At 42.0% G+C, this 22,938-nt stretch overlaps 1 protein-coding gene across 5 annotated transcripts in view; it reads right to left on the bottom strand.

The window, feature by feature from the left end:
• LOC119896048 (NLR family CARD domain-containing protein 3-like) overlaps nucleotides 1–21,025 on the bottom strand; it is a 67,165-nt gene extending 46,140 nt beyond the window's left edge. Inside the window, exons 1-9 of one of the 5 annotated variants that reach the window (XM_038709527.1) lie at nucleotides 20,940–21,024; nucleotides 18,507–18,548; nucleotides 18,331–18,397; nucleotides 16,770–17,215; nucleotides 9,234–9,373; nucleotides 7,731–9,039; nucleotides 7,158–7,607; nucleotides 4,925–5,101; nucleotides 4,061–4,234 (exon numbers count right to left, since the gene is read on the bottom strand). In XM_038709527.1, the coding sequence (XP_038565455.1) occupies nucleotides 4,061–4,234; nucleotides 4,925–5,101; nucleotides 7,158–7,607; nucleotides 7,731–9,039; nucleotides 9,234–9,373; nucleotides 16,770–17,137 (2,618 nt within the window). In that variant the 5' untranslated portion in view covers nucleotides 17,138–17,215; nucleotides 18,331–18,397; nucleotides 18,507–18,548; nucleotides 20,940–21,024. Of the gene's footprint in view, nucleotides 1–4,060; nucleotides 4,235–4,924; nucleotides 5,102–7,157; nucleotides 9,040–9,233; nucleotides 9,374–16,769; nucleotides 17,216–18,330; nucleotides 18,398–18,506; nucleotides 18,549–20,939 lie in introns of all 5 variants that reach the window. The other 4 variants (XM_038709525.1, XM_038709526.1, XM_038709529.1 and 1 more) reach the window with 4 other exon arrangements.
• Between the last annotated feature and the right edge of the window lie 1,913 nt (nucleotides 21,026–22,938).

The raw sequence follows: 22,938 nt of genomic DNA, 5'->3' as shown, positions 1-22,938 counted from the left end.
AACAGCGGCTCAGTCACATTTGAATATTTCATCTACTTTTGAAATATTACAGGACAAATCTGTAAATATGGAGTCTGTTCTAAAAACATCTGGACCAAACTAAAGACACATGGACAGATATATATATATGATGTTAAAGGTCCTACATGTTCATACAAAGACTGAACAGCTAAACATCAGCTGTGCTTACTGGACTTCAGGTTCTGGTCTGTAAAAAGACCACATGGTTACTAAATGTAATGATGGTTCTCTGAAATAAGAGCCAGTGATTTGCAGGCTTCAGTCAGACTGATCTCAGAGCTGTGACAAAGATGAACTGATCAGTAGTTTAGTGTTGAAATGAGAGAACAAACACTTTGAGATCAGATTTGATGGTCTGACAGTTTGATGAATGAGGACCACTGTCTCTATACATCTTGAGATGCTGTCAGCTGGAATCCAGCTTTATTTCTGGAGACATGAACACAACAACAACAGTCGTCTTCACATCAACTCAAACACATGATCACTGCCTGTTCTCTCTCTCTCTCTCTCTCTCTCTCTCTCTCTGTCTTTCTGTCCAATCCTGAAGCCTGTCACCATTCTCCTCTCACAGCTTCACTGAGGAAAGCAGCCGCTGAGAAGGTTGGAGGTTTACAGGAAATACTGGATCTCTGCTTTGATACTAACTGTGTTTAGTACAATACTGCTGAAACCAGCATGGACTGACTCCAACCCTCTACTGACCTCAGAGTCTCCAGTCTGCAGTGTGGACTCTCCACAAGATCAGACAGCAGCTTCACTCCTGAATCCTGCAGCTCGTTTCCTCTCAGGTCCAGCTCTCTCAGATGGGAGGGGTTGGATTTGTGAAAACACTTTGAAACCAACAGAAAGCAAAGAAATATTTCTACTTCAACAAGTAAACTTGATCAGTTTCAGACAAATATTAACTCAGAGGCTCTTCTGTATACAGATGTGACCATTTACCAAAACTTAGAAACATTTATTTACTTTAACGACTAACAGCGGACATTTTCTACAGTTTCTTTAAGAAACACAAGTCTTTGTGACTGCAGGCTAAATTTAGTACAAGAAACATGAAAATATGAACAAAAGGACATTTACAACTTTATGGATGTAAGTTATGTATGAACAGATATTAGCTTCAATAGTTGATTAAACATATCAGATCTATATTAGTAACAGAGAGTCATTGAACTGACCTCAGAGTCTCCAGTCTGCAGTGTGGACTCTCCAGAAAACCACACAGCAGCTTCACTCCTGAATCCTGCAGCTTGTTGTTACTCAGGTCCAGCTCTCTCAGATGGGAGGGGTTTGACTTCAGAGCTGAGGCCAGAGAAGCACAGCTGATCTCTGACAACCTGCAGCCCCTCAATCTGAATAAAGAATAAATGATGTGACATTAGAAGACAATGTTCCTGCTTGAAATCATTCAGTGTTTAATAATCTGTTCAGAGCTGAAGAAGGTTTAGAATGTAGAAGTTTAGAAAATGGAAACTCCAAACACCTGAACCCAACAGGATGCAGGTTCAAACTGTAAAATAAAAAAAGGTAAAAAGAGCTCTCATTAATATTAATGACAACGTGCTGCTACTTCAATAAAGACGTAGTGACTTCACCTCTGCAGCTCCACCAGTGGCTCCATCTATACAAACTCATGTTGTGCAGCCAAACACATAGAAAAACCCACAGAAACTGATTTAAGATTCCACTCAAGATCCCAAAGTTTCCAAAGAGGCCAAACATGTCAGGATGAACTTTGGGGAAATGTGAAAAAAAGGCACCTACAGTTGGTAGAAAAAGTCTACACACCCCTGTTAAAATGCCAGGTTCTTATGATGTAAAATAATGAATAATAAATCATGTCAGAACTTTTTCCACCTTTAATATGACCTGTAATGTGAACAATTCAATAGAAAAACAAACTGAAATCTTCGAGGGGGAAAAATGAACAATAAAAACCTTACAATAACCTGGTTGCATAAGTGTGCACACCCTCTTATAACTGGGGATGTGGCTGTGTTCAGAATTAACCAATCACATTCAAACTCAGGTTAACTAGAAGACATTACACACCTGCCATCATTTAAAGTGACTGATTAATCACAAATAAAGTTCAGCTGTTCTAGGAGAATTTTCCTGATATTTTCTTAGTTGCATCTCCGAGCAAAAGCCACGGCCCGCAGAGAGCTTTCAAAGCATCAGAGAGATCTCATTGTTGAAAGACAAGTCAGGAGACGGGTACAGAAGAATTTCCAAAGCATTAGATATACCATGGAACACAGTGAAGACAGTCATCATCAAGTGGAGAAAATATGGGACAACTGACATTACCAAAAAGTGGACGTCCCTCCAAAATTGATGAAAAGACAAAAAGAAAAGTGGTCAGGGAGGTTAGGCCAACAGCAACATTAGAGGAAATGCAGAAACTTGTGGCAAGTACTGGCTATGTGGTACATGTGACAACTATCTCTCATATTCTTCATATGAATGGGCTATGGGGTAGGGTGGCAAGACGGAAGCCTTTTCTTACAAAGAAAAAACATCCAAGCACGGCTGCAGTTTGCAAAAACAAACATCAAGTCCCCCAAAAGCATGTGGGAAAATGTGTTATGGTCTGATGAAACCAAGGTAAAACATTTTGGCCTTAATTCCAAAAGGTATGTTTGGCACAAAAACAACACTGCACATCACCCAAGGAACAGCAAACCCACAGTGAAGCATGGTGGTGGCAGCATCATGCTTTGGGGATGTTTTTCTTCAGCTGGAACCGGAGTCAGGGTGGAGGGAATTATGAACAGTTCCAAATACCAGGCAGTTTTGGCACAAAACCTTCAGGCATCAGTTAGAAAGCTGAAGAGGAAGTTCACCTTTCAGCACGACAACGACCCAAAGCACACATCCAAATCCACAAAAGCATGGCTTCACCAGAAGAAGATGAATGTTTTGGAACGGCCCAGCCAGAGTCCAGACCTGAATCCAACTGAACATCTGTGGGGTGATCTGAAGAGGGCTGTGCACAGGCGATGTCCTCGCAATCTGACAGATTTGGAGCGCTTTTGAAAAGAAGAGCACGTCAAGATGTGCCATGCTAATAGACTCCTACCCAAAAAGACTGACTGCTGTAATAAAATCAAAAGGTGCTTCAACAAAGTATTAGTCCAAGGGTGTGCACACCTATTACAGGTTATTTGAGGGTTTTTATTTTTCATTTTTCCCCCCTCAGAGATTTAAATTTGTTTTTCTATTGAATTGTTCACATTACAGGTAGAAAAAGTTCTGACATGATTTATCTTTGTCTCATTATTTTACATCATAAGAACCTGGCATTTTAACAGGGGTGCGTAGACTTTTTCTATCCACTGAACTATATTTCTTTTAGGAATAGTGTAATAATAATAGAGTCATCAAATCAAAGCTCCTTTACTTTAAACTATTCATATACAAACTCATGTTGTGCAGCCAAACACAAAGAAAAATCCACAGAAACTGATTTAAGATTCCATTCAAGATCCCAAAGTTTCCAAAGATGCCAAATATGTCAGGATGAACTTTGGGGAAATGTGAACAAAAAGCATCTACAATATTTCTCTTAGGAATAGTGGAGTCATCAAATCAAAGCTTTTTCACTTTAAACTATCCAGTCAGTATAAGCATCATATAGCTTCATAACAATGTTTCAAAAAGCAAATACTGAATCTATTTGTTATTGTCTGATAGTTGAAATAGAGATTATTTATTTCTTCAATTCATGAATTCATGTAGTTTTATTATCATTTCTTTAAAAACATGATGTGGAATAGAAGCTGAAATTCAGGAGTTTAAGAAGGTCAGAGTGAATTATCCAGTGGAGATATTTCTTGGTATATTAAGCTTTTAAATGCGGAGCTCAACATTGCTCTGCCACAGTCAATGGACTAAACCACTGAAGCAAAGAGACTTTAGCATTAAGATCCTCTGTGTGGATCAGTATAATATCAGCCTTACATCTGCACTTTAGTGTCACCACAACTTTCACATCATATTAATCTCAGCACAGAAGGAAAAAATGGTGTCTGACCTCAGAGTCTCCAGTCTGCAGTGTGGACTCTCCAGAAAACCACACAGCAGCTTCACTCCTGAATCCTGCAGCTTGTTTCCTCTCAGGTCCAGCTCTCTCAGATGGGAGGGGTTGGACTTCAGAGCTGAGGCCAGAGAAGCACAGCTGATCACTGACAACCTGCACCAACTCAATCTGAAAAAAGAATAAATGATGGAGATAAAAATCCATTTCTAATCCAATCAGATGTGTTCAGGTTTTAAATGTGGAGCTCAACATTACTATGTCCTAATCAATGAGCTTTTCCCTAAAATGAGTAGAGGGTCTTTGTCATTGTGTTATTGTGGATCATCATAATGTCAGCCTTCTACAGACATCATCCAAATGTCAGCACAACATTCAAACACCTATTCATGTCAACACAGATCAATAACATGCTGCTGATCTCAGGCCAGTCTGGAATAATGATCAAACATCAAATCATAACAATCATGTGTCACTTGATGAAAAATACTAAGACAGATGTTTTCTATAGAATTCCAAAATGGCCGATATGAAATAAAAATACTTTATGAAATGAATATGAATTGAAGTAAATCCAAAACCTGGCAGAGCTCTTTACCACCTGTCCCAGCACTTCTGATGCTCATTTCAAAGCACAGATTTAGACTCTCCTCATCACCACTGTCATCTCCATCAACACACAGCTGACTGACTGTGAGCTTCATCCTCAGTCGTCTTTAGAACTGGATCAACATGAATCCACTTTGAGTTCAGACTAAATTTGGAGCCAAACTCTTCAGACTGACAAACTTTTAAAAAGATTTGTGCTGGATTTAAATTTGGTAGATATACACAGAACAAGAGCAGAATACATGAACTGACCTCAGAGTCTCCAGTCTACAGTTTGGACTCTCCAGTCCAGCAGACAGCAGCTTCACTCCTGAATCCTCCAGGTTGTAGTTTCCACTCAGGTCCAGCTCTCTCAGATGGGAGGGGTTGGACTTCAGAGCTGAGGCCACAACTTCACAGTGAGTCTCTGAGAGTCCACAGTCACAAAGTCTGTGATGACAGAGAATATAAAACTTAAAATATAATAAAATCTGACTCTTAATTCTAAAAATAGACTGTGCATTTTACATCACAAAGCACACTAACATGAGAGGCTGCAGCTCAGCTGCTCAGCTGCTCCTGTCCACATGTCCAAGTGTCCTTGGGCAACATAATGTACCACATTATTACTGCTTTGGACAAAAGTGTCTGCCAAATGACTGTAATGTGAACATGTCCTATTGTGATTAACAGGGTGCTGTGATTTGTGTTTGTTAAACTTTAACGTGATGTTCACGGAGCTGTAAAATCACTGCAGGTTGGAACTGCACTCGTATGGATTTACCTCAGTCATGTGCTTGTGTTTATTTTTGTACCCTTGATGCATCTTATGTCACTCCATCTGCTTTTCATCTGCCATTAAATTCATTTAATGACTCCTGTTGCATTGATAGTATAATTAGTACTAAAGACTGTATTATTACCATTTTATTGGTAATAGTTTTTCTCAAGTGGAGTTCAGCTGTTTAACATTTCTTCTCTGAGCTTGGTGATGATAAAATCCCTCCTCTGAACTGAAGCTGCTGAGCTCTCCTTCACTGGCAGAATGAACCTGGAGGCCGTCCCAGCAGCTGACTGTGTAATGAGCTGCTGTCTGAGGAAACCAGCTGCTAAATACACAAAGTCTGTGGCTGCAAATTCAAAGAAAGCCACAGTGGAAATGTGTGTGTTACAGATACCTCCCTGCAGCACCCAGAAACTGTTGGATTTGTTCTGAAATACAGGAAAGAATGATGAGACAGGGAGACGTGGCCTGTCGCTGCTGAAATCTCCTCATTTAGGAGGAAAACCAGTGGAGCATGCGCTCTTGATTACAGTCCCTGGGTAAACCACAGTCTCACAGCGCCACCTACTGTCCACAAACTGCTGCAGCAGATTTAACATTTTGGTTTCCAAACCACATTACTCATAGAAACAGCAAAGAAAGTCCTTTTCAAAAGAGGAAACATACAGATATAATCTCAAATTATCAAACACCATCAAATCTAATAATTACATTCACACAGATGTGCTCACACTCTAGTGGGCATCACATGTGCTGCTGTTTTCTCTGCATATCTTGCCTTTAGTGTTTCTGCTGTGAAATGGTGCAGAAAGGAAACACATTGTCTGACAGTTTGTGTTTGCAAACTGATATTATTTCTCACATTAAGTTTTAAAAACGCTCTCTATTAGTGAACATTACTGAAGTAGCTTTGGAATTTACCAGTTTACAGACCAGTCCTTTCAAATCCTACCAGAGAGAGAGCTTCCTTACTGTTTCTAAATCAAACTCATTTCTAATGCAGCAAAACACATGAAGAGACATTCATTGTTGGAACTAAACAATGTAAAGTGGCATCTTTTATTTAATGAGGATGGAGAGGGGGATGTTCTGTTCGCTCTTCAAGAGGGAGGATGGCCTCCCCTCACATCCTCTTAAATCAAACAATAATCAGAGATATTGTATAAAGTGTGAAAATGGACAGAACAGTCCTTCATATGAAACAGCTCCCAAACTGCAGAGAAAAACTAGAAGAGCAATAACTGCATGAAAGCTTCAAGTGCCGTTAGCTCCAGCAGATCACAGATACGACATGTCTGTGTGTCTGTATAGAAGAAGAACAAGAAACAGACACAGTATAGAAACAGAGTGCAGACACTGGATCAGTGGAAAAATAAAAAGACTGCTGGGATAAAATGATGACTGTCAAAACATTTTCAGCACAAACTCTTAATCCTCAAGTTTTCCTGCTGGATTTGTATCAAGCCTCCATCACCCAAAGAAAGATAGAAGATGATAGAAGATACTTGTGTCACTAACTTGATGGATAGAAACACAGAAATGATGTTTGGAGACATTTGGAGTTTAACACATGTAGAATTATTTCAATAAGCAGCTTTAATACTAGTTTAGGAAACTTTTATAGTGTGGAGGTTTTATATTGAGCGAGTGTGTAAAGTGTGGATCTTTACTGTAATACTGATGCTTCAGCTTTACAGTGTTGATAATCACATCTGGACTTACCGAGCCTTTCTGCAGTTCCTCACAGCTGGAATCAGTCTCCGTCGTCCCTCCTCTGATGTGTTGTACTTCTTCAGGTCCAACTCATCCAGAACCTCCTCTGACATCTGCAGCATGTAGGCCAGAGCTGAGCAGTGGAACACAGAGAGTTCCTTCTCTGATCTGTTCTCTGACTTCAAGAACTCTTGGATCTCCTGATGTACTGAGTGGTCGTTCATCTCCGTCAGACAGTGGAAGATGTTGATGCTTCTGTCAGGAGAGATCCAGTTCATGTACATGTTCATCTCCTTCAGGTTGTTGATGGCTCTCTGGATGATTTCTGGACCGTTGTCTGTCCGACCCAGCAGGCCTCCTAAGAGTCTCTGGTTGGACTCCAGAGAGAGGCCATGAAGGAAGCGAACAAACAGGTCCAGGTGGCCATTTTTACTTTGGAGAGATTTCTCCATGGAACTCCTCAGGAAGACATCCAGGGACGGGTAAATTTCTTTCTGTATGGTTCCATTCACGAAGACAGCCAGGGACGGGCTACGTCTGTCATTGATTCCAAAGTAATTGTTTTTGTATGTCCAGTCTTTCCTCAGGAAGTCCTCCAGTCTCTCTGTGTTTCTGCTGGTGTAACAGTGGAACATGTAGACTGCAGCCAGAAACTCCTGAACGCTCAGATGAACAAAGCAGTAGACTGTTTTCTGGAAGATCACACTCTCTCTTTTGAAGATCTCTGTACAAACTCCTGAGTACACCGAGGCCTCTGTGACATCAAGACCACACTGCTCCAGGTCTTCTTGGTAGAACATGATGTTTCCTTTCTCCAGCTGTTCAAACGCCAGCCTCCCCAGCTTCAGAAGAACCTCCCTGTCAGCCTCCGTCAGCTCCTGTGGACTCGTCTCATGTCCCTCATCGTACTTCTGCTTCTTCCTCTTTATCTGAACCAGCAGGAAGTGTGAGTACAGGTCAGTCAGGGTCTTGGGCAGCTCTCCTCTCTGGTCTGTAGTCAACATGTGCTCCAGAACTGTAGCAGTGATCCAGCAGAAGACTGGGATTAGACACATGATGTAGAGGCTCCTGGAGGTCTTGATGTGTGAGATGATTCTGCTGGACAGCTCTTCATCACTGACTCTCCTCCTGAAGTACTCCTCCTTCTGGGCGTCAGTGAAGCCTCGTACTTCTGTTACCCTGCCGACACATGAAGGAGGGATCTGATTGGCCGCCGCAGGTCGGGAAGTTATCCAGACGAGAGCCGAGGGAAGCAGATTCCCCTCGATGAGGTTTGTCAGCAGCAGGTTGACTGATGACTTCTGTGTGACATCAGACACAACCTCACTGTTGTGGAAATCCAATGAAAGTCTGCTTTCATCCAGGCCGTCAAAGATGAACAACAGTTTCCAGACGGCGAGCTTCTCTGCTGGGACCTTCTGTAATGTTGGATGGAAAACATGGAGCAGCGTGAGGAGACTGTGCCGCTCATCTTTGATCAAGTTCAGCTCCCTGAACGAGAGCAGAACCAGCAGACCGACATCTTGGTTTTCCGAGCCCTCTGCCCAGTCCAGAGTGAACTTCTGCACCGAGAAGGTTTTTCCAACGCCAGCGACGCCGTTGGTCAGAACCACTCTGATGGCTCTCTGTTGGCCAGGTAAGGCTTTAAAGATGTCCTGGCACCTGATTGGAGTGTCATGGAGGGTCTTCTTCTTGGAAGCGGTCTCAAGCTGCCTCACCTCATGCTGGGTATTAACCTCTTCACTCTGTCCCTCTGTGATGTAGAGCTCAGTGTAGATCCTGTTGAGGAGGGTTCCACTTCCTGTTTCATCACTTCCTTCAGTCACACGTTCACATCTCCTCCTCAGACTGATCTTATGTTCATCTAAAACCTCCTGCAGACTGCCATCCACTGTCACAGAAGAAAGAATCATTAGTAGGAATTATTCATTAGTACCAATATAAAAACAACCAATAAGAAAAATGAATCCTATTGAAAATGTTTCTGATTGGCTGAGACAGCAACATTTTAAATGCTGCGAGGCAAAGAAAGCCAAGAATCCTGTTTTCAGACATGAGGACATCAGCAGACAGTAGAAGTCTTACTTTGTACAGAGCTGTTCTGACTGGCTGTCTGCAGTCCAGCTCTGGCTCTGGATCTTTCTCCACATTGGGGACAGGAGGAGTGTCCTGATGAAGCAGACTGGTCCCAGTATGAGGCGATGCACCGTCTGCAGAACCAGTGTCTGTACTCACAGAGAGGGAGAAATTGAAATTTAACAATACATTTATTAGAAAAGGTTACAAAACTACAACAACATTCATTAAAGATTCACAGAATCCAAATTATCTCAGTACACTTCCAAAAAGCAGTTCATCATCTACACCCCAACAAAGAACATTCTTGTAACACCACATACTGGAAAAACTTTCCAGATCCTTCATCATTCGATAATAATTCAAATTTGTTTTAAATGGCTTTCAACATCTTTACAAACATGAGCACAGCATCATCATCCACAGTTTTCTTTTTCCTGCTCATATAAAACAGCCGAAAATAACTAACCCTAACCCCAAGATAAATATAAATATTAAATATTTTATAAAATATAAAAGCATTTAATTTTATTCTTTTGAGAGTACCTGTACCACAAAATTAACATATGTTTAGAAAAAACCTCCCCAAACAGTCCAAAAATATATTCCAACATTTCAAACAGTGGCAGCAATCGAGAACCCTCCATGAAACAATGAAAAACAGTCTCACGATTAGTGCAACATGGACCATCATGGCTAACATCAGAGTTAATGACAGAGACAAAAGCATTCACAGACACAATACCATGTAAAATCCTCCACTGCAGGTCAGCAGCTCATTTAATCAATGGTGGTCTATACAGCGCTCTCCGCTCAGGTCCAACACTATCACTAGTGAGCCCTCCATGGAGTGTCAGCTCTGCCATTTCATTTGTCCCTCTGCAAAATCTTAACAAAACTTTTACACATCAGTTTTCTGTTGACATCTTGGAAAGAAAACTCAGGGGAGATCTCACTTTTTAAAACCGGTCCTGTGCGGTTCTTAAAATCTGGGGAAATGTTCACTGAAGGGAAAACATCATTCTCATCAGGTTCAACAAAACCATCACAATACCGGTTCAACAAAGTCCGCTCACCGCCCGTGAGAGCTTCTCTCCATTTACTGAGCAACAGAGCGATAACACGAGTGGAATTCACCACTAGACAGGAGGCAAGAGGAGCTGCATAATCCAAGCCTGCTCCTGCAAGCTGAACTACATGTCCCAGAGTCACAACATTAGAGGGACAGAACCGCCTGACAAGAGTTGGCCCCACCTGACAGACTGCACTGAACCGTGGTCCATGACTGACTGGTTCCTGAAGCAGCCAGTATAGTGAGCTGTGGTGTCCCAGCCTCTTCTTTACCAGCAAGCTCCACACCTTAAACAGTCCTCGATAGAAGACGGGAAGTTCTCTGATGTTAGGCTGCTTTAAGTCCATCAGAAACAAAGATTTGTTCAGTCCAAGTCCACCTAACTGAGTCAGGATAGTACAAACCAACGGCCTCCACACTAAATCAGTAGGACCGCACAGAAACCTCTGTAGGAACTGGAAACGGAAAGTAGCCCCCATGCTGCTGAGGTGGATCAGGCCTTCTCCTCCATCGTCCTTTGGCAAACACAGCACACTCTGAGGCCCCCAGTGTAGTTTGGCCCAGAAAAAGTCAAGAAGAAGAGCCTAGATATTTGACAGCAGGTCAGGTGGGGGGTCAACGCAAGACAGGCGATGCCACAAAGTGGACGAAACCAAATTATTATTAGTAATAAGGACTCTGTAGCACATCTTCATCAAAATCCACTTCCACCTTGTTAAACGACCTTTCAGCTTTTCTAGAACATTCTCCCAGTTTTTCAAGCCAAAGGACTGATCATCCAGAAAAAACCCTAAATATTTAAACCTTCCAATTTAACCCCCCAGGCAGGCTTTTTGTTTCTCCAGAGAGAACACACAGAGCTTCACTTTTATCCCAGTTAACTTTGGCAGAAGATAAAGAGCCAAACTGAACTACATCCCTCACCAACATGTCAATGTCCTGCTGAGTATCCACTAGGATGACCAGGTCATCTGCAGAGGCTGACAGCTTTAAGGGTGCATTACAATCTGGAATGGTCAATCCCTGAAGGTCACATCTAAGTTTATGCAACAAAGGCTCAAAAGCTAAAGAATATAACATGCCAGAGAGGGCACAACCCTCTAATTCCCCTTTGGACTTGAAAAGGAGCACTTAAGCACACTCTGAATGTCACAGTACAAAACATTAACTTTATCAATGAAACAGGACCAAAGTGAGCCATAAATAGTCGTGCTCAACACGATCAAAGGCTTTTTCTTGATCAACAAATTATTCCAGCTTTGAGGCCAAACAACTTACAGATCTCTAAAAAGTCTTGAATCAAAACAATGTTATCAGAAATCAACCTGCAGGTGCACAGTAAGTCTGATCACAGTGAATCACTTTCTCCTTCACTTTGCTCAGCCTGGTTGCCAACGCCTTAGAGAGGAGTTTATAATCTGAGCAGAGCAGTGACACAGGTCTCCAGTTTTTGATAAACTGCAGGTCACCCTTCTTAGGCAGGAAAGTAAGGACCGCCTTTCTGCAGCTCAGTGGCAGACGCCCTCCAGCAAGACTGTCACTCAGTACTGCCAGCAGATCCTCCCCCACCACTGACCAGAAAGACTTACAGAAGTCTATTCCGGGAGCTTTCCCACTTTGCATGCTCTGCAGAGCTGCATAGAGATCATCAGAAGAAAGAGCTGCTTCCAGCTCTACGTTCCTCTGCTGCTCGACCTGAGGAAGACCAGTGTAGAAGCTCTGGGACACTGCCTGCTCCTCTCTGTGCTCACATTTAACCAGGTGGCTGTAAAAACTGACGGCATGTTTACAAATTGCTGTATGATCAGTCAGCACCTGCCCAGTGTCACCCTTTAAACTGTGAATGAACCTTTTCTGTCCATTCTTATGCTCCAGACCAAAGAAAAAGTGTGATGAACATCCATGTGGGCTACATTTTGGAAACAGGACCTAACGAAGGCCCCCTGAGCTGATGTAACGGGTGTGTGAAGGATCACTCACGAGATTACTTCTTTTTCACAATTTATTGGCTCCTGTAGAACACAATACACATTAATTGCCTTCTGGCTTCCTCTTACTGCACCTCTGCTTCCCTCAGCGGTGCAAAACGAGACTGCGTGAGCGTATTTAAAATACATTACTTTAACACATACAGGAGGCATTTTGCTCAGAGTGCACACTACTCAGAGAGCGATTAACACTTCTTAGCTTCAAGTCTCTGAGTGTGGCGTTGGTCTCCTGTGGCTTCAGCTAAGTCTCTGAGCTCCTCCACCTGAGACTCCAGAGCTGTAACTGAACTCATCAAGGCTTTTGTGACATTCTGAATGTACTGCTGACAGAATTGTCTTATCAGAACTTTTCCAAAATCCCACCATTGTTGTTGCAAATAAAATCAGATTTTGTGTTTTGGTGGTTTTTCCAAAAAAGACAAAAGTATCTTTAAAATGTTTATCTTCCAATAAAGCTGAGTTAAAATGCCAATAAGCACTACTGGCTTTTAAATGTACAGTGGGTACGGAAAGTATTCAGACCCCTTTAAATTTTTCACTCTTTGTTTCATTGCAGCCATTTTCCAAAAATCAAAAAAGTTCATTTTATTTCTCAGTAATGTACACTCAGCACCCCATCTTGACAGAAAAAAACAGAAATGTAGAAATTTTTGCAAATTTATTAAAAAAGAAAAACTGAAATATCACATGGTCATAAGTATTCAGACCCTTTGCCGTGACACTCATATTTAACTCAGGTGCTGTCTATTTCTTCTGATCATCCTTGAGATGGTTCTACACCTTCATTTGAGTCCAGCTGTGTTTGATTATACTGATTGGACTTGATTAGGAAAGCCACACACCTGTCTATATAAGACCTTACAGCTCACAGTGCATGTCAGAGCAAATGAGAATCATGAGGTCAAAGGAACTGCCTGAAGAGCTCAGAGACAGAATTGTGGCAAGGCACAGATCTGGCCAAGGTTACAAAAAAATTTCTGCTGCACTTAAGGTTCCTAAGAGCACAGTGGCCTCCATAATCCTCAAATGGAAGACGTTTGGGACGACCAGAACCCTTCCTAGAGCTGGCCGTCCGGCCAAACTGAGCCATCGGGGGAGAAGAGCCTTGGTGAGAGAGGTAAAGAAGAACCCAAAGGTCACTGTGGCTGAGCTCCAGAGATGCAGTCGGGAGATGGGAGAAAGTTGTAGTAAGTCAACCATCACTGCAGCAATCCACCAGTCGGGGCTTTATGGCAGAGCGGCCCGACGGAAGCCTCTCCTCAGTGCAAGACACATGAAAGCCCGCATGGAGTTTGCTAAAAAACACCTGAAGGACTCCAAGATGGTGATAAATAAGATCCTCTGGTCTGATGAGACCAAGATAGAACTTTTTGGCCTTAATTCTAAGCGGTATGTGTGGAGAAAACCAGGCACTGCTCATCACCTGTCCAATACAGTCTCAACAGTGAAGCATGGTGGTGGCAGCATCATGCTGTGGGGGTGTTTTTCAGCTGCAGGGACAGGACGACCGGTTGCAATCGAGGGAAAGATGAATGCGGCCAAGTACAGGGATATCCTGGACGAAAACCTTTTCCAGAGTGCTCTGGACCTCAGACTGGGCCGAAGGTTTACCTTCCAACAAGACAATGACCCTAAGCGCACCGCTAAAATAACGAAGGAGCGGCTTCACAACAACTCCGTGGCTGTTCTTGAATGGCCCAGCCAGAGCCCTGACTTAAACCCAATTGAGCATCTCTGGAGAGACCTGAAAATGGCTGTCCACCAACGTTTACCATCCAACCTGACAGAACTGGAGAGGATCTGCAAGGAGGAATGGCAGAGGATACCCAAATCCAGATGTGAAAAACTTCACATAACGACTCATGGCTGTATTAGATCAAAAGGGTGCTTCTACTAAATACTGAGCAAAGGGTCTGAATACTTATGACCATGTGATATTTCAGTTTTTCTTTTTTAATAAATTTGCAAAAATTTTTACATTTCTGTTTTTTTCTGTCAAGATGGGGTGCTGAGTGTACATTACTGAGAAATAAAATGAACTTTTTTGATTTTTGGAAAATGGCTGCAATGAAACAAAGAGTGAAAAATTTAAAGGGGTCTGAATACTTTCCGTACCCACTGTAAATGCTCCATACTTGTATAGCGCCTTTCTAGCTTTTACACTACATCTGCATTCACCAGTCAAACACATTCATACACTGAGCCTAAGTGCTCAAACGGAAACTAACATTTTACACTCATACACTGGCGGAATAGGTTCAGTATCTTGCCCAAGGACACTTCGACATGCAACCAGGGAGCCAGGATTGAACCGCCGACCTTCCGATTAACGGCCAACCCGCTCTACCTCCTGAGCCACAGCCGCCCCACACTTTATAAAAGACAGAAACTGTTAGTAAGTGATCAGAAAAACCAACAGGGCTGATCCAAAAACTTTTACATTAAATACATTAAACTGATGTTTAAAACGATCGAGCCTGGCCACAGACAGTAAGTTATCCTTAGCATGTGTCCAAGTGTCGCTGCTCGCCATGAAAACCTCTCCACACATCACACAGCTGCTGAGCTTCCATAAGCTGAATCAGGCGAGTGCAGGAAGCGACATGAGGCTCTGCATGGTTCCTGTCTAACCTGCTGTCCTCAGTACAGTTAAAATCTCTACCAATAAATAAATATTCCTCACTGCTACATTTCCCAATAACTTCATTCAATACATCTAGAAACACGACTCTCTCGACTCTAACAACTGGAGCACAGATAGTAATAAACACAGTTTTTACTTTCTCATACACTGCTCTTTATTTCAACAGAAGGCCTTCAATGACCTCTTCAGACTCCACGGACTGAGTAATAAAGTTTTTCCAAGCCCACAACTGTTACTAGTTTTATGAGTTAAGAAGGATTCACCAGCCCATTCTCTCCTCCAGTCAGCCTCATTATCAGCAGAACTGTGTGTCTCTTGTACAAAAATAACATCTAACGTTTTTAGAGATAACAGCTTGAAAAGAGAAGCCCTTTTCCCATCATCCCTTGCTCCATTTAAGTTCAAGCTGCCTATACGCATCTCCCCCATAACATACATAAAAAGTTGTAATACAGAAACCAAAGAACAAAACAAGAGAAAAAAAGAAAGATTCTGAACCTTATTCATCATCTTCTAACTGCTTTTTGACCTTTTGAACTAGTTTTTTAATACGGTAAGTTTCCTGGACAGTGAAAGCTTTCTCTCCCAGGACTCCAGGAGTTCTCAGAAAAGCCTTCACTGAATCAAGGAAGAGCTGCAAATCAGGAAACACTTTCTCCTGCAGAAAACTCTTAATACTTGTTAAAGAATAGCCGCTCTTCTTGTGAGTCAACGTCTGTGAGGAGGCCAGAGACTCCACATCACTCTCCTCATCACCTTCACTTTCACCTGACTGCTGACACTCTGAGGAGAAGCTTTCTTCACTTTACAAGCAGACTGACACTCTTTTTATTATCTTTAGACAAATCTTCATCCACCAGCATCTCACTTTCCTCCTCCAGAGAACATTCTGCCTCTCCTGCTTTAGTCTGTGTGTTAATGCTGTCAGTGTGTGACGGCTCACTGACCTCTACTACGACATCTTTAATAGCAGAACTTGAACAAGCTGCACCAGAACCGGCAGCACCGACGTCCCTGGTATCCAAACTAGAAACTCCCGGGCCGTCAGAAACTGACCCAGCAGAAACTAAAACATCAGCACACGAAACAGCAGTTCGCAAACCACCAGAAACTGAAACCTCAGCACCTGAACCATCAGGACCTGGAATAGCATCAACAGAACCAGCTGCCCCCTGATGCCCAGCCTGTTGTGTACCCCGTGTATTCCCCTCCTGTGAACTCTGAACTGTCCTCTTGTGTATTTCCTTCCTGTGAATTCTGTGTATGTTCATGCAGTCTCACTGTTATTAGCCTCAGCATATTGTTTTTGTGGACAGGAGCAGACAGTATGGCCCTCCACTCCACAGCCAAAGCACTTCATTCTCTCTGAAGAGGCATAAACAATGTAATCAAAGTTCAAAACCATAAAGTCCTGCCTTCTAAAGGAAACAACGTGTTTAAGATGCAGTGATTTACAGCCCAGAGGGATCGATTTAATTGGGGACATTAGCTGCCCGTACCTCGCCAGTTCTCTTTGTAAGATTTTGTTACTAATAAACGGAGGAACTTTGGACAAAATGATCTTTTTGGCCGGATTAACTAGAGGTACCACCTGAACGAAGGTGTCATCACCACACCTTGCTCGACAACCACGCTGACTTTATCAACACTAACAGCTGGACAAAGTTTGAGTGAGTGAGTGATTTTGATTTTCCATTATATTCCATTAAATCAAAACGTTATTTACAGAAGAGAGAGAGAGATGTGATTTTGTTGCTCATGAAGCCTAATGTTACTCTACAATCGGCAAACAGCAAAACATTAGGAGCAAACACTGAATGAGTTAGTAGCAGTTCTCTTACCTTGTGTCTGAGGGTCCAGGTTCAGGACTGAAGTCTGGAGGACGATCTTTGGACCAGTCACTCTTCATAGACAGACAGATGGATCCTGTGTCTGAGGGTCCAGGTTCAGGACTGAAGTCTGGAGGACGATCTTTGGACCAGTCACTCTTCATAGACAGACAGATGGATCCTGTGTCTGAGGGTCCAGGTTCAGGACTGAAGTATGGAGGACGATCTTTGGACCAGTCACTCTTCATAGACAGACAGATGGATCCTGTGTCTGAGGGTCCAGGTTCAGGACTGAAGTATGGAGGACGATCTTTGGACCAGTCACTCTTCATAGACAGACAGATGGATCCTGCAGACTCTGCTCTGTCCTCCTCTTCCATCTTCTGGACTTCAGTTCAGGTGTTCTTGTTGTTCCAGCACAGCTGGTGTGTTGTCTGTGTTCAGGATTAGATTCTGGTCTAAATGGTGACAGGTAGGAAATACAGCCAGTAAATCTGAAACTTGTTGTCCAGCTTTATATTGTACAGCCACAGTAACACGGTTCACTCACATTTCACATGCATTTACTGTCATCACTGTCCAACCTGCTCACACAGCCACACAGCTGTGACCATAGACCACGTATTACCCTTTACATGGTCTACACCTCTCCCTGCAGGTTTTAGTTTCTAGGCTCCGCCCCTGCTTCCAGCTGCTGGGCCTGTTTGCTAAATGAGTTCCACTGGCGTCTAATTTGGAGGAAAGAGCTGAATCGTAGGAAGATGGTTGATACAGCTGGTGGATCACGGGCTAATCTGAGCAGACAGTATCAGGCAGCCACAGCTGACCTATATGGCAAGCCACTAGTGCCATAAATCATCATTATTCTAACAGGTTTTGTGTAATAAACAGAGCAACAGTGACCTTCAAACTGCCAAGACTTCACTTTTTACGCTGCTCTGTGTCAATGTAAAAATGGCTTAATGTCTTAAATGATAATGATCTCCTTTGAGCAGTGCAGAAGAACAGACCAGTGCCAGTGTCCTTCTTACAGCACATCTGGGGTCCAAATCCTGATCAGGACGAACCTTTAGTAAGGGTCAGTGCGACTGTACCCAGCGTGCCCATACTGTAGCGAAGACTGACACGCTATTTGTTTGGGAAGCCTAAAGTAAAGCCCACCTCGGTAGTATTTTATCATCCTTACAATTCACTAAATGTCAAGAAAAATAGAAGTAACTATTACTATCTTAATCACTATTACTATTTATCAGTAAAGTTCTGTTCATAATTTTCTACTTACCTACTATCAATTATTTTTTCTATTCCTTAATACCTTGATATTCAAAGTGAGCAATGAAGTATTTCTGAATCTGAACTGATGAGCACGAGTAACCCCGGACTCACACAGGTGGCGTGTGCCACGCCGCGTTATGGCTGCACCACGCAGGGCCGCGCAGAGACCTTTGGAAGGGCAGGTGCTCAAAGTATAAAAGGGGCACATGGAACAAGGATTTAAAAAGGGCAGTTCTCAAAATATCAATACAGAATACCCAGGTCTTGCTTTAAAACACTGTGGGCTGACATGACTTACAGTTGCTGTTGAGGAGGTTGCTGCTGCTGTTCTTGTTGCTGCAGATGTTACTGGTGGTGATCTGTGTCTACAGATATTATAACAAACATAGGAAATATATTAGCTGATTAAACAAATGTGTCCATGACAAGATGTTGATTGCTGACAATGTTTGGAACTGGCTCACAGTGACTGACCTGCTGTAGTGCTGCAGCTGCTGCCAAGGCTGACTATGAGAGCTGCAGGGAGAGGAAAAAAATAAAAATAATCTGGGAAGGAAACAGTACTGGGAGAAAGGACTAGGTTGGCCAAGGCAGGGGTAAGTGTGAGACAAATCTACAGACAGGGGTGTGTGTGTGTGTGTGTGTCTATAGGCAATATGTTGATAATGATTTTATATATTGCATTGTGAATCTGAGATATATTTGGATTTTGATTGACTATATGTCTAATCATAAATAAACTAGATGTGCGTGTTCATTATGTTGGCCCATAATAACCATGACAGAGCAGCATTTACCTTCACATTAACCTTAAATACCGTTGTCTGAAATCTGCACTTTTTACTTTGATGTCAGGAACATTATTTATTTCTGACATTATTATATGTATTTCCAGTTATTGTGTTCATATAGTAGGTTTGCTGTTAAATCTATTAAAATACTATTCTGAATTAAACGCTAATTTTAAAAAGAGCTAATAAGAAGGCTATAAGGAATAAGTAGTAACCCGTTTTACCAATGTTGTAATAATTATTTTATGGCACATTACGTTTTTAATTAAGTTACTGAAATAATCCTAATTCAAGGAAAAGTTTTTAGTCAAATTACTCAAAAAAGACCACACTTCTCAATGCCAGTGAAACTTTTCTCCCTCAAACAGCAAGAACAAAGTGAACAGAGCACCTTTGTTCATCTCTGTGTACAAATCATGGGAAGGAGGGGGGCGTGGTCAGGTCCCCCTATCTAAGGGGTGTCCCCCCTCTTAAAAACCATCAAATAATATATACTTACAATGATAGTGTGAATGGTAAAACAATACAAATGCAAACAGAGCAATTAAAGTGCGTTGTTTAGAAACATTTTGAGTTCCCCCTCCCTTGCCTCACAGTGGTTTGGTCTACTGCTTGCTTTCCCCAAGGGGGTAAGCGCCATATGTGTGTGTGTGTGTGTATATATATATATACACACATATATACACACATACACACACATGTATCAGGTGTGTGGAAGTTATTCACGAGAGAAGACGACGCAATGCTCACTACACCTGCAGAGAAACACACAGGAAAAGACGCTGTGGATATTTAAAGCAGGGAGCAGGTAAAGACACAGTGAACACAGCTGTTGGTGACGATGTCATTGAGACCACGGCCTAAATTAGAATCGACAGGTCAGACCTTTTAAAAAAAAATAAAAAATCAGTAACTGGAATAAACTGTAATCAGTGCATCTCTTACTACAGCGATGATCCTGTGTGTGAACCGATATTACTAGGGATGAGGATCGTTAATTTTTATTGATACTCTTATTGAGACTGCTTAACGATCCGATTCTTCGATACCACTATTGATACTTCACTATTATTTAGTGATGGTTAGTAAGACCAGACCCAGCGGGCCTGAGGTAGGCCTGCAGGCTATGAGGAACATATTTAAAATGTGCGCATGCGATAACCTTATATATTGAGATGACACTTGCTTATCGCAAAACATATAAACATAAACATATATTGAAGTGTACATATTAACTGCCTGGTTGTTTTTAATATTTATTTAATATTTTAAATACAGCTAAATGTTGTTTCTAAAGCAGCAACATTAATGTTTACAACAGCAAAGTAACTCATTAACTTTATCAGACATCACAAGTAGTGATGACATCAGCCTGTTTCAGTCCCTCCTCCTCTCTCGCTGGCTGCAGGTAACGTTACAGGTAGAAGGAGGAGCGGCTGGTTTGTTTAGACTACAGACCAGTCTGTGCTCCAGACAGACAGCTTTCTATTTAGCTTGTTTTTAACATTTGGCTAATGCCAGGCTAGCGTTAGCTATAGTAGTATAGCCAGCAGTATATCACTAATGTGTAAGGTGATTTTGGGAACACTACCTTGTATCTGAGTGAAGTTACTGAATATTTCTGCAGAATGTGTTTTCGGTGTTGCACTTTGTAGACGGTCCCTGCGGCTGCACGTAGACACCAATGTTATTTGTGCCGCTCGTAGGTGAACATTTACTTGTAGCTTGTTGTCTAACGTTACTTAACTACGATTTGTGTTTTAAACACGTCTGCGTTTATGAGTTATTAATCCCGGAAGTTCGAATCTGTGAATATATTTCCAACTTTACCGAAGTCTGTGAATCAACGTGCACGAGAGCGACGAACAAACTACATTCAGAAGCAGATATCTACAGAAATATGCATTAGGTAGATAAGTGATCTGTGATCTGAACGGATTTCCTGGTTAGCAGCTCAGAGATCCTGAAGGCACAACTGCGACACATCTGAGACTATCAGCTGTTAATTCAGCCACCTGAGTCACACTGACTTCACTCTGATTTCTTTCCTCTACAGTCCACAGGGAGAAAACTGCCTCTGACAGGAAAAGAATGTAAATGTTGGATTAACACTCACTCTGCCTCAGCCTTCAGTTTTCCTCCTCCTGCTCTGTCCACTCAAAATGGAGTCTGAACTTCTTCTTCTTGTTTTATTTGATTGGCGGTTGGCAGCCAGCATTTAGGAGCATTACCGCCACCTACCGGACTGGAGTGTGGAACAGATTATGTGCAGACTAACATAAAAACCAAATAAACAAATAGAACAAAAAACAAACAAACAAAAAACTTGAAAACCTAAATCCTTTCCATTAATCCCGTTTCTTTCAGATATTTAATGAGATGCTTTGATATTCCTCATGCTTTATCCCCAAGGAGGTTCTCGACAGTGAACCTAAGCTCAGCTTTCTCTACAACTGCTGCTATTTTCCTCCTCGTCTCTACACTCAACCAGCACATGTTGAATGGTCTCTATACTATTACATTTTACACAGTGTCCAGTTGGGTGTTTACCTATTTTTTTAAAGTGAATGGTTAAGCCCTGTGTGTCCTATTCTTATGACGGTCTCTGTCTTCTGGCACCCACCCAGTTTTCTTCCCAGATCAACATGATTCTGTATACTGTAAAGATGTCTTCCACTTTCATTTAGTTCCCAGTATTCCTGCCACACTTTTTGCATTTTCTCTTTAATGATTGTTTTAGCTTCAGATTTACTTAGCAGAACTTGTATATCAACTGACTTTGATTTAAGTGCTTGTTTTGCCAGAATATCAGCGTCTTCATTTCCTTCTACCCCTACATGGGCAGGAACCCAAACAAAGCAGACAGTCCAGCCCTTATGATATAATCTACATAGAGAGCTATGAATACTAAATACCAGATCCAGCCTACAGGACTTAACAGATTTAATACTGGTGAGAGCTGCCCAGCTATCTGATGCAATGACCACCTTGCTTTCCTTATTTTCTTCTATCCACTGTAATGTAAATGTAAATGCTCCGTACTTGTATAGCGCCTTTCTAGTCAGTAATGCCATCAAAATGGCCATAAGCTCAACTGTATATACTGACAGATGATCTCTTTTTAATGCCTATTTTGTATGCTGGGATGTATATGGCAGCTCCTGTCCGTCCGGTCTCTGGATCTTTAGAGCCATCAGTAAAGACCATGCGGTTATCTCTATAGTGCTGCTCTATGTAACTTTGTGCTCTTCTTCCCGTGTGTGCTTGCTTGGATTTCTTTTTGATTATTTGCTGTATATGCAGGTCAATGGATGGATTTACAAAAAACCACGGAGGAAGATCTGAATATGGGACTGCTGGGATATATTTTATACTGCACAGGCCAAGACTTTCTGCTTTCGCATTTCCCACCCATCCAAAACTGAAACAGCTGCTCTTATTGTGTTCCCAACATTCTTCTAGGCTGGCTTTAGCAGGGTGAGAGCTACAGTGTCCCTGAAGATTAACCCAGTATGTTAGGATAAGAAGAACAAGAATTATGCTTAGTGGCTGTTCCCCCAATTCCACTTGCATGGCAGCCACTGGAGAGGTCTTAAATGCTCCACTGCATGTCCTTAACGCTTGTGCCTGTTCCACATCTAGTTTTTTAAGATGCCATTCTGCTGCTGACATATATGCTATACATCCATAATCTAGTGTAGATCTCATCAAGGTCTGATATATTTTAAGCAGTGATGTTGTAGTGGCCCACCAGTCCCTTCCTGAAAGACATCTTAAAAGGTTATTGATTTTTTTGCATTTGTCTTTGACCTTATCAGTGTGCTGTTTCCAGGTCAACTTTTCATCAAACAACACTCCCAACAGTCTGATAACTTTTACTTGTTCGAGGGTTTGATCATATAATTTTAAGGACACTTCTTTATGTCTCCTGGAAAAACATATCATTTGTGTCTTTGCACCCGACACCTTGAAACCCCAGTTATTTGCCCACTGTCCACCTCCACAATTGCTGCCTGTAATTTTTTCTGAATAAATTTCAAATTCCGTCCTCTTATCCATAGGGCCCCATCGTCTGCATACAAGGACTTCCCAATACTTCTTTCCACTTTTTCAAA

Source organism: Micropterus salmoides, unplaced genomic scaffold (assembly GCF_014851395.1).
Source record: "Micropterus salmoides isolate LMB-PRFRI ecotype aquatic unplaced genomic scaffold, ASM1485139v1 Ms_hic_scaffold_9, whole genome shotgun sequence".
In the NCBI taxonomy this organism is placed as follows: Eukaryota; Metazoa; Chordata; class Actinopteri; order Centrarchiformes; family Centrarchidae; genus Micropterus; species Micropterus salmoides.
The sequence above is the reverse complement of the archived record's forward strand: the minus strand, read 5'-3'. Positions and strand labels throughout refer to the sequence as shown.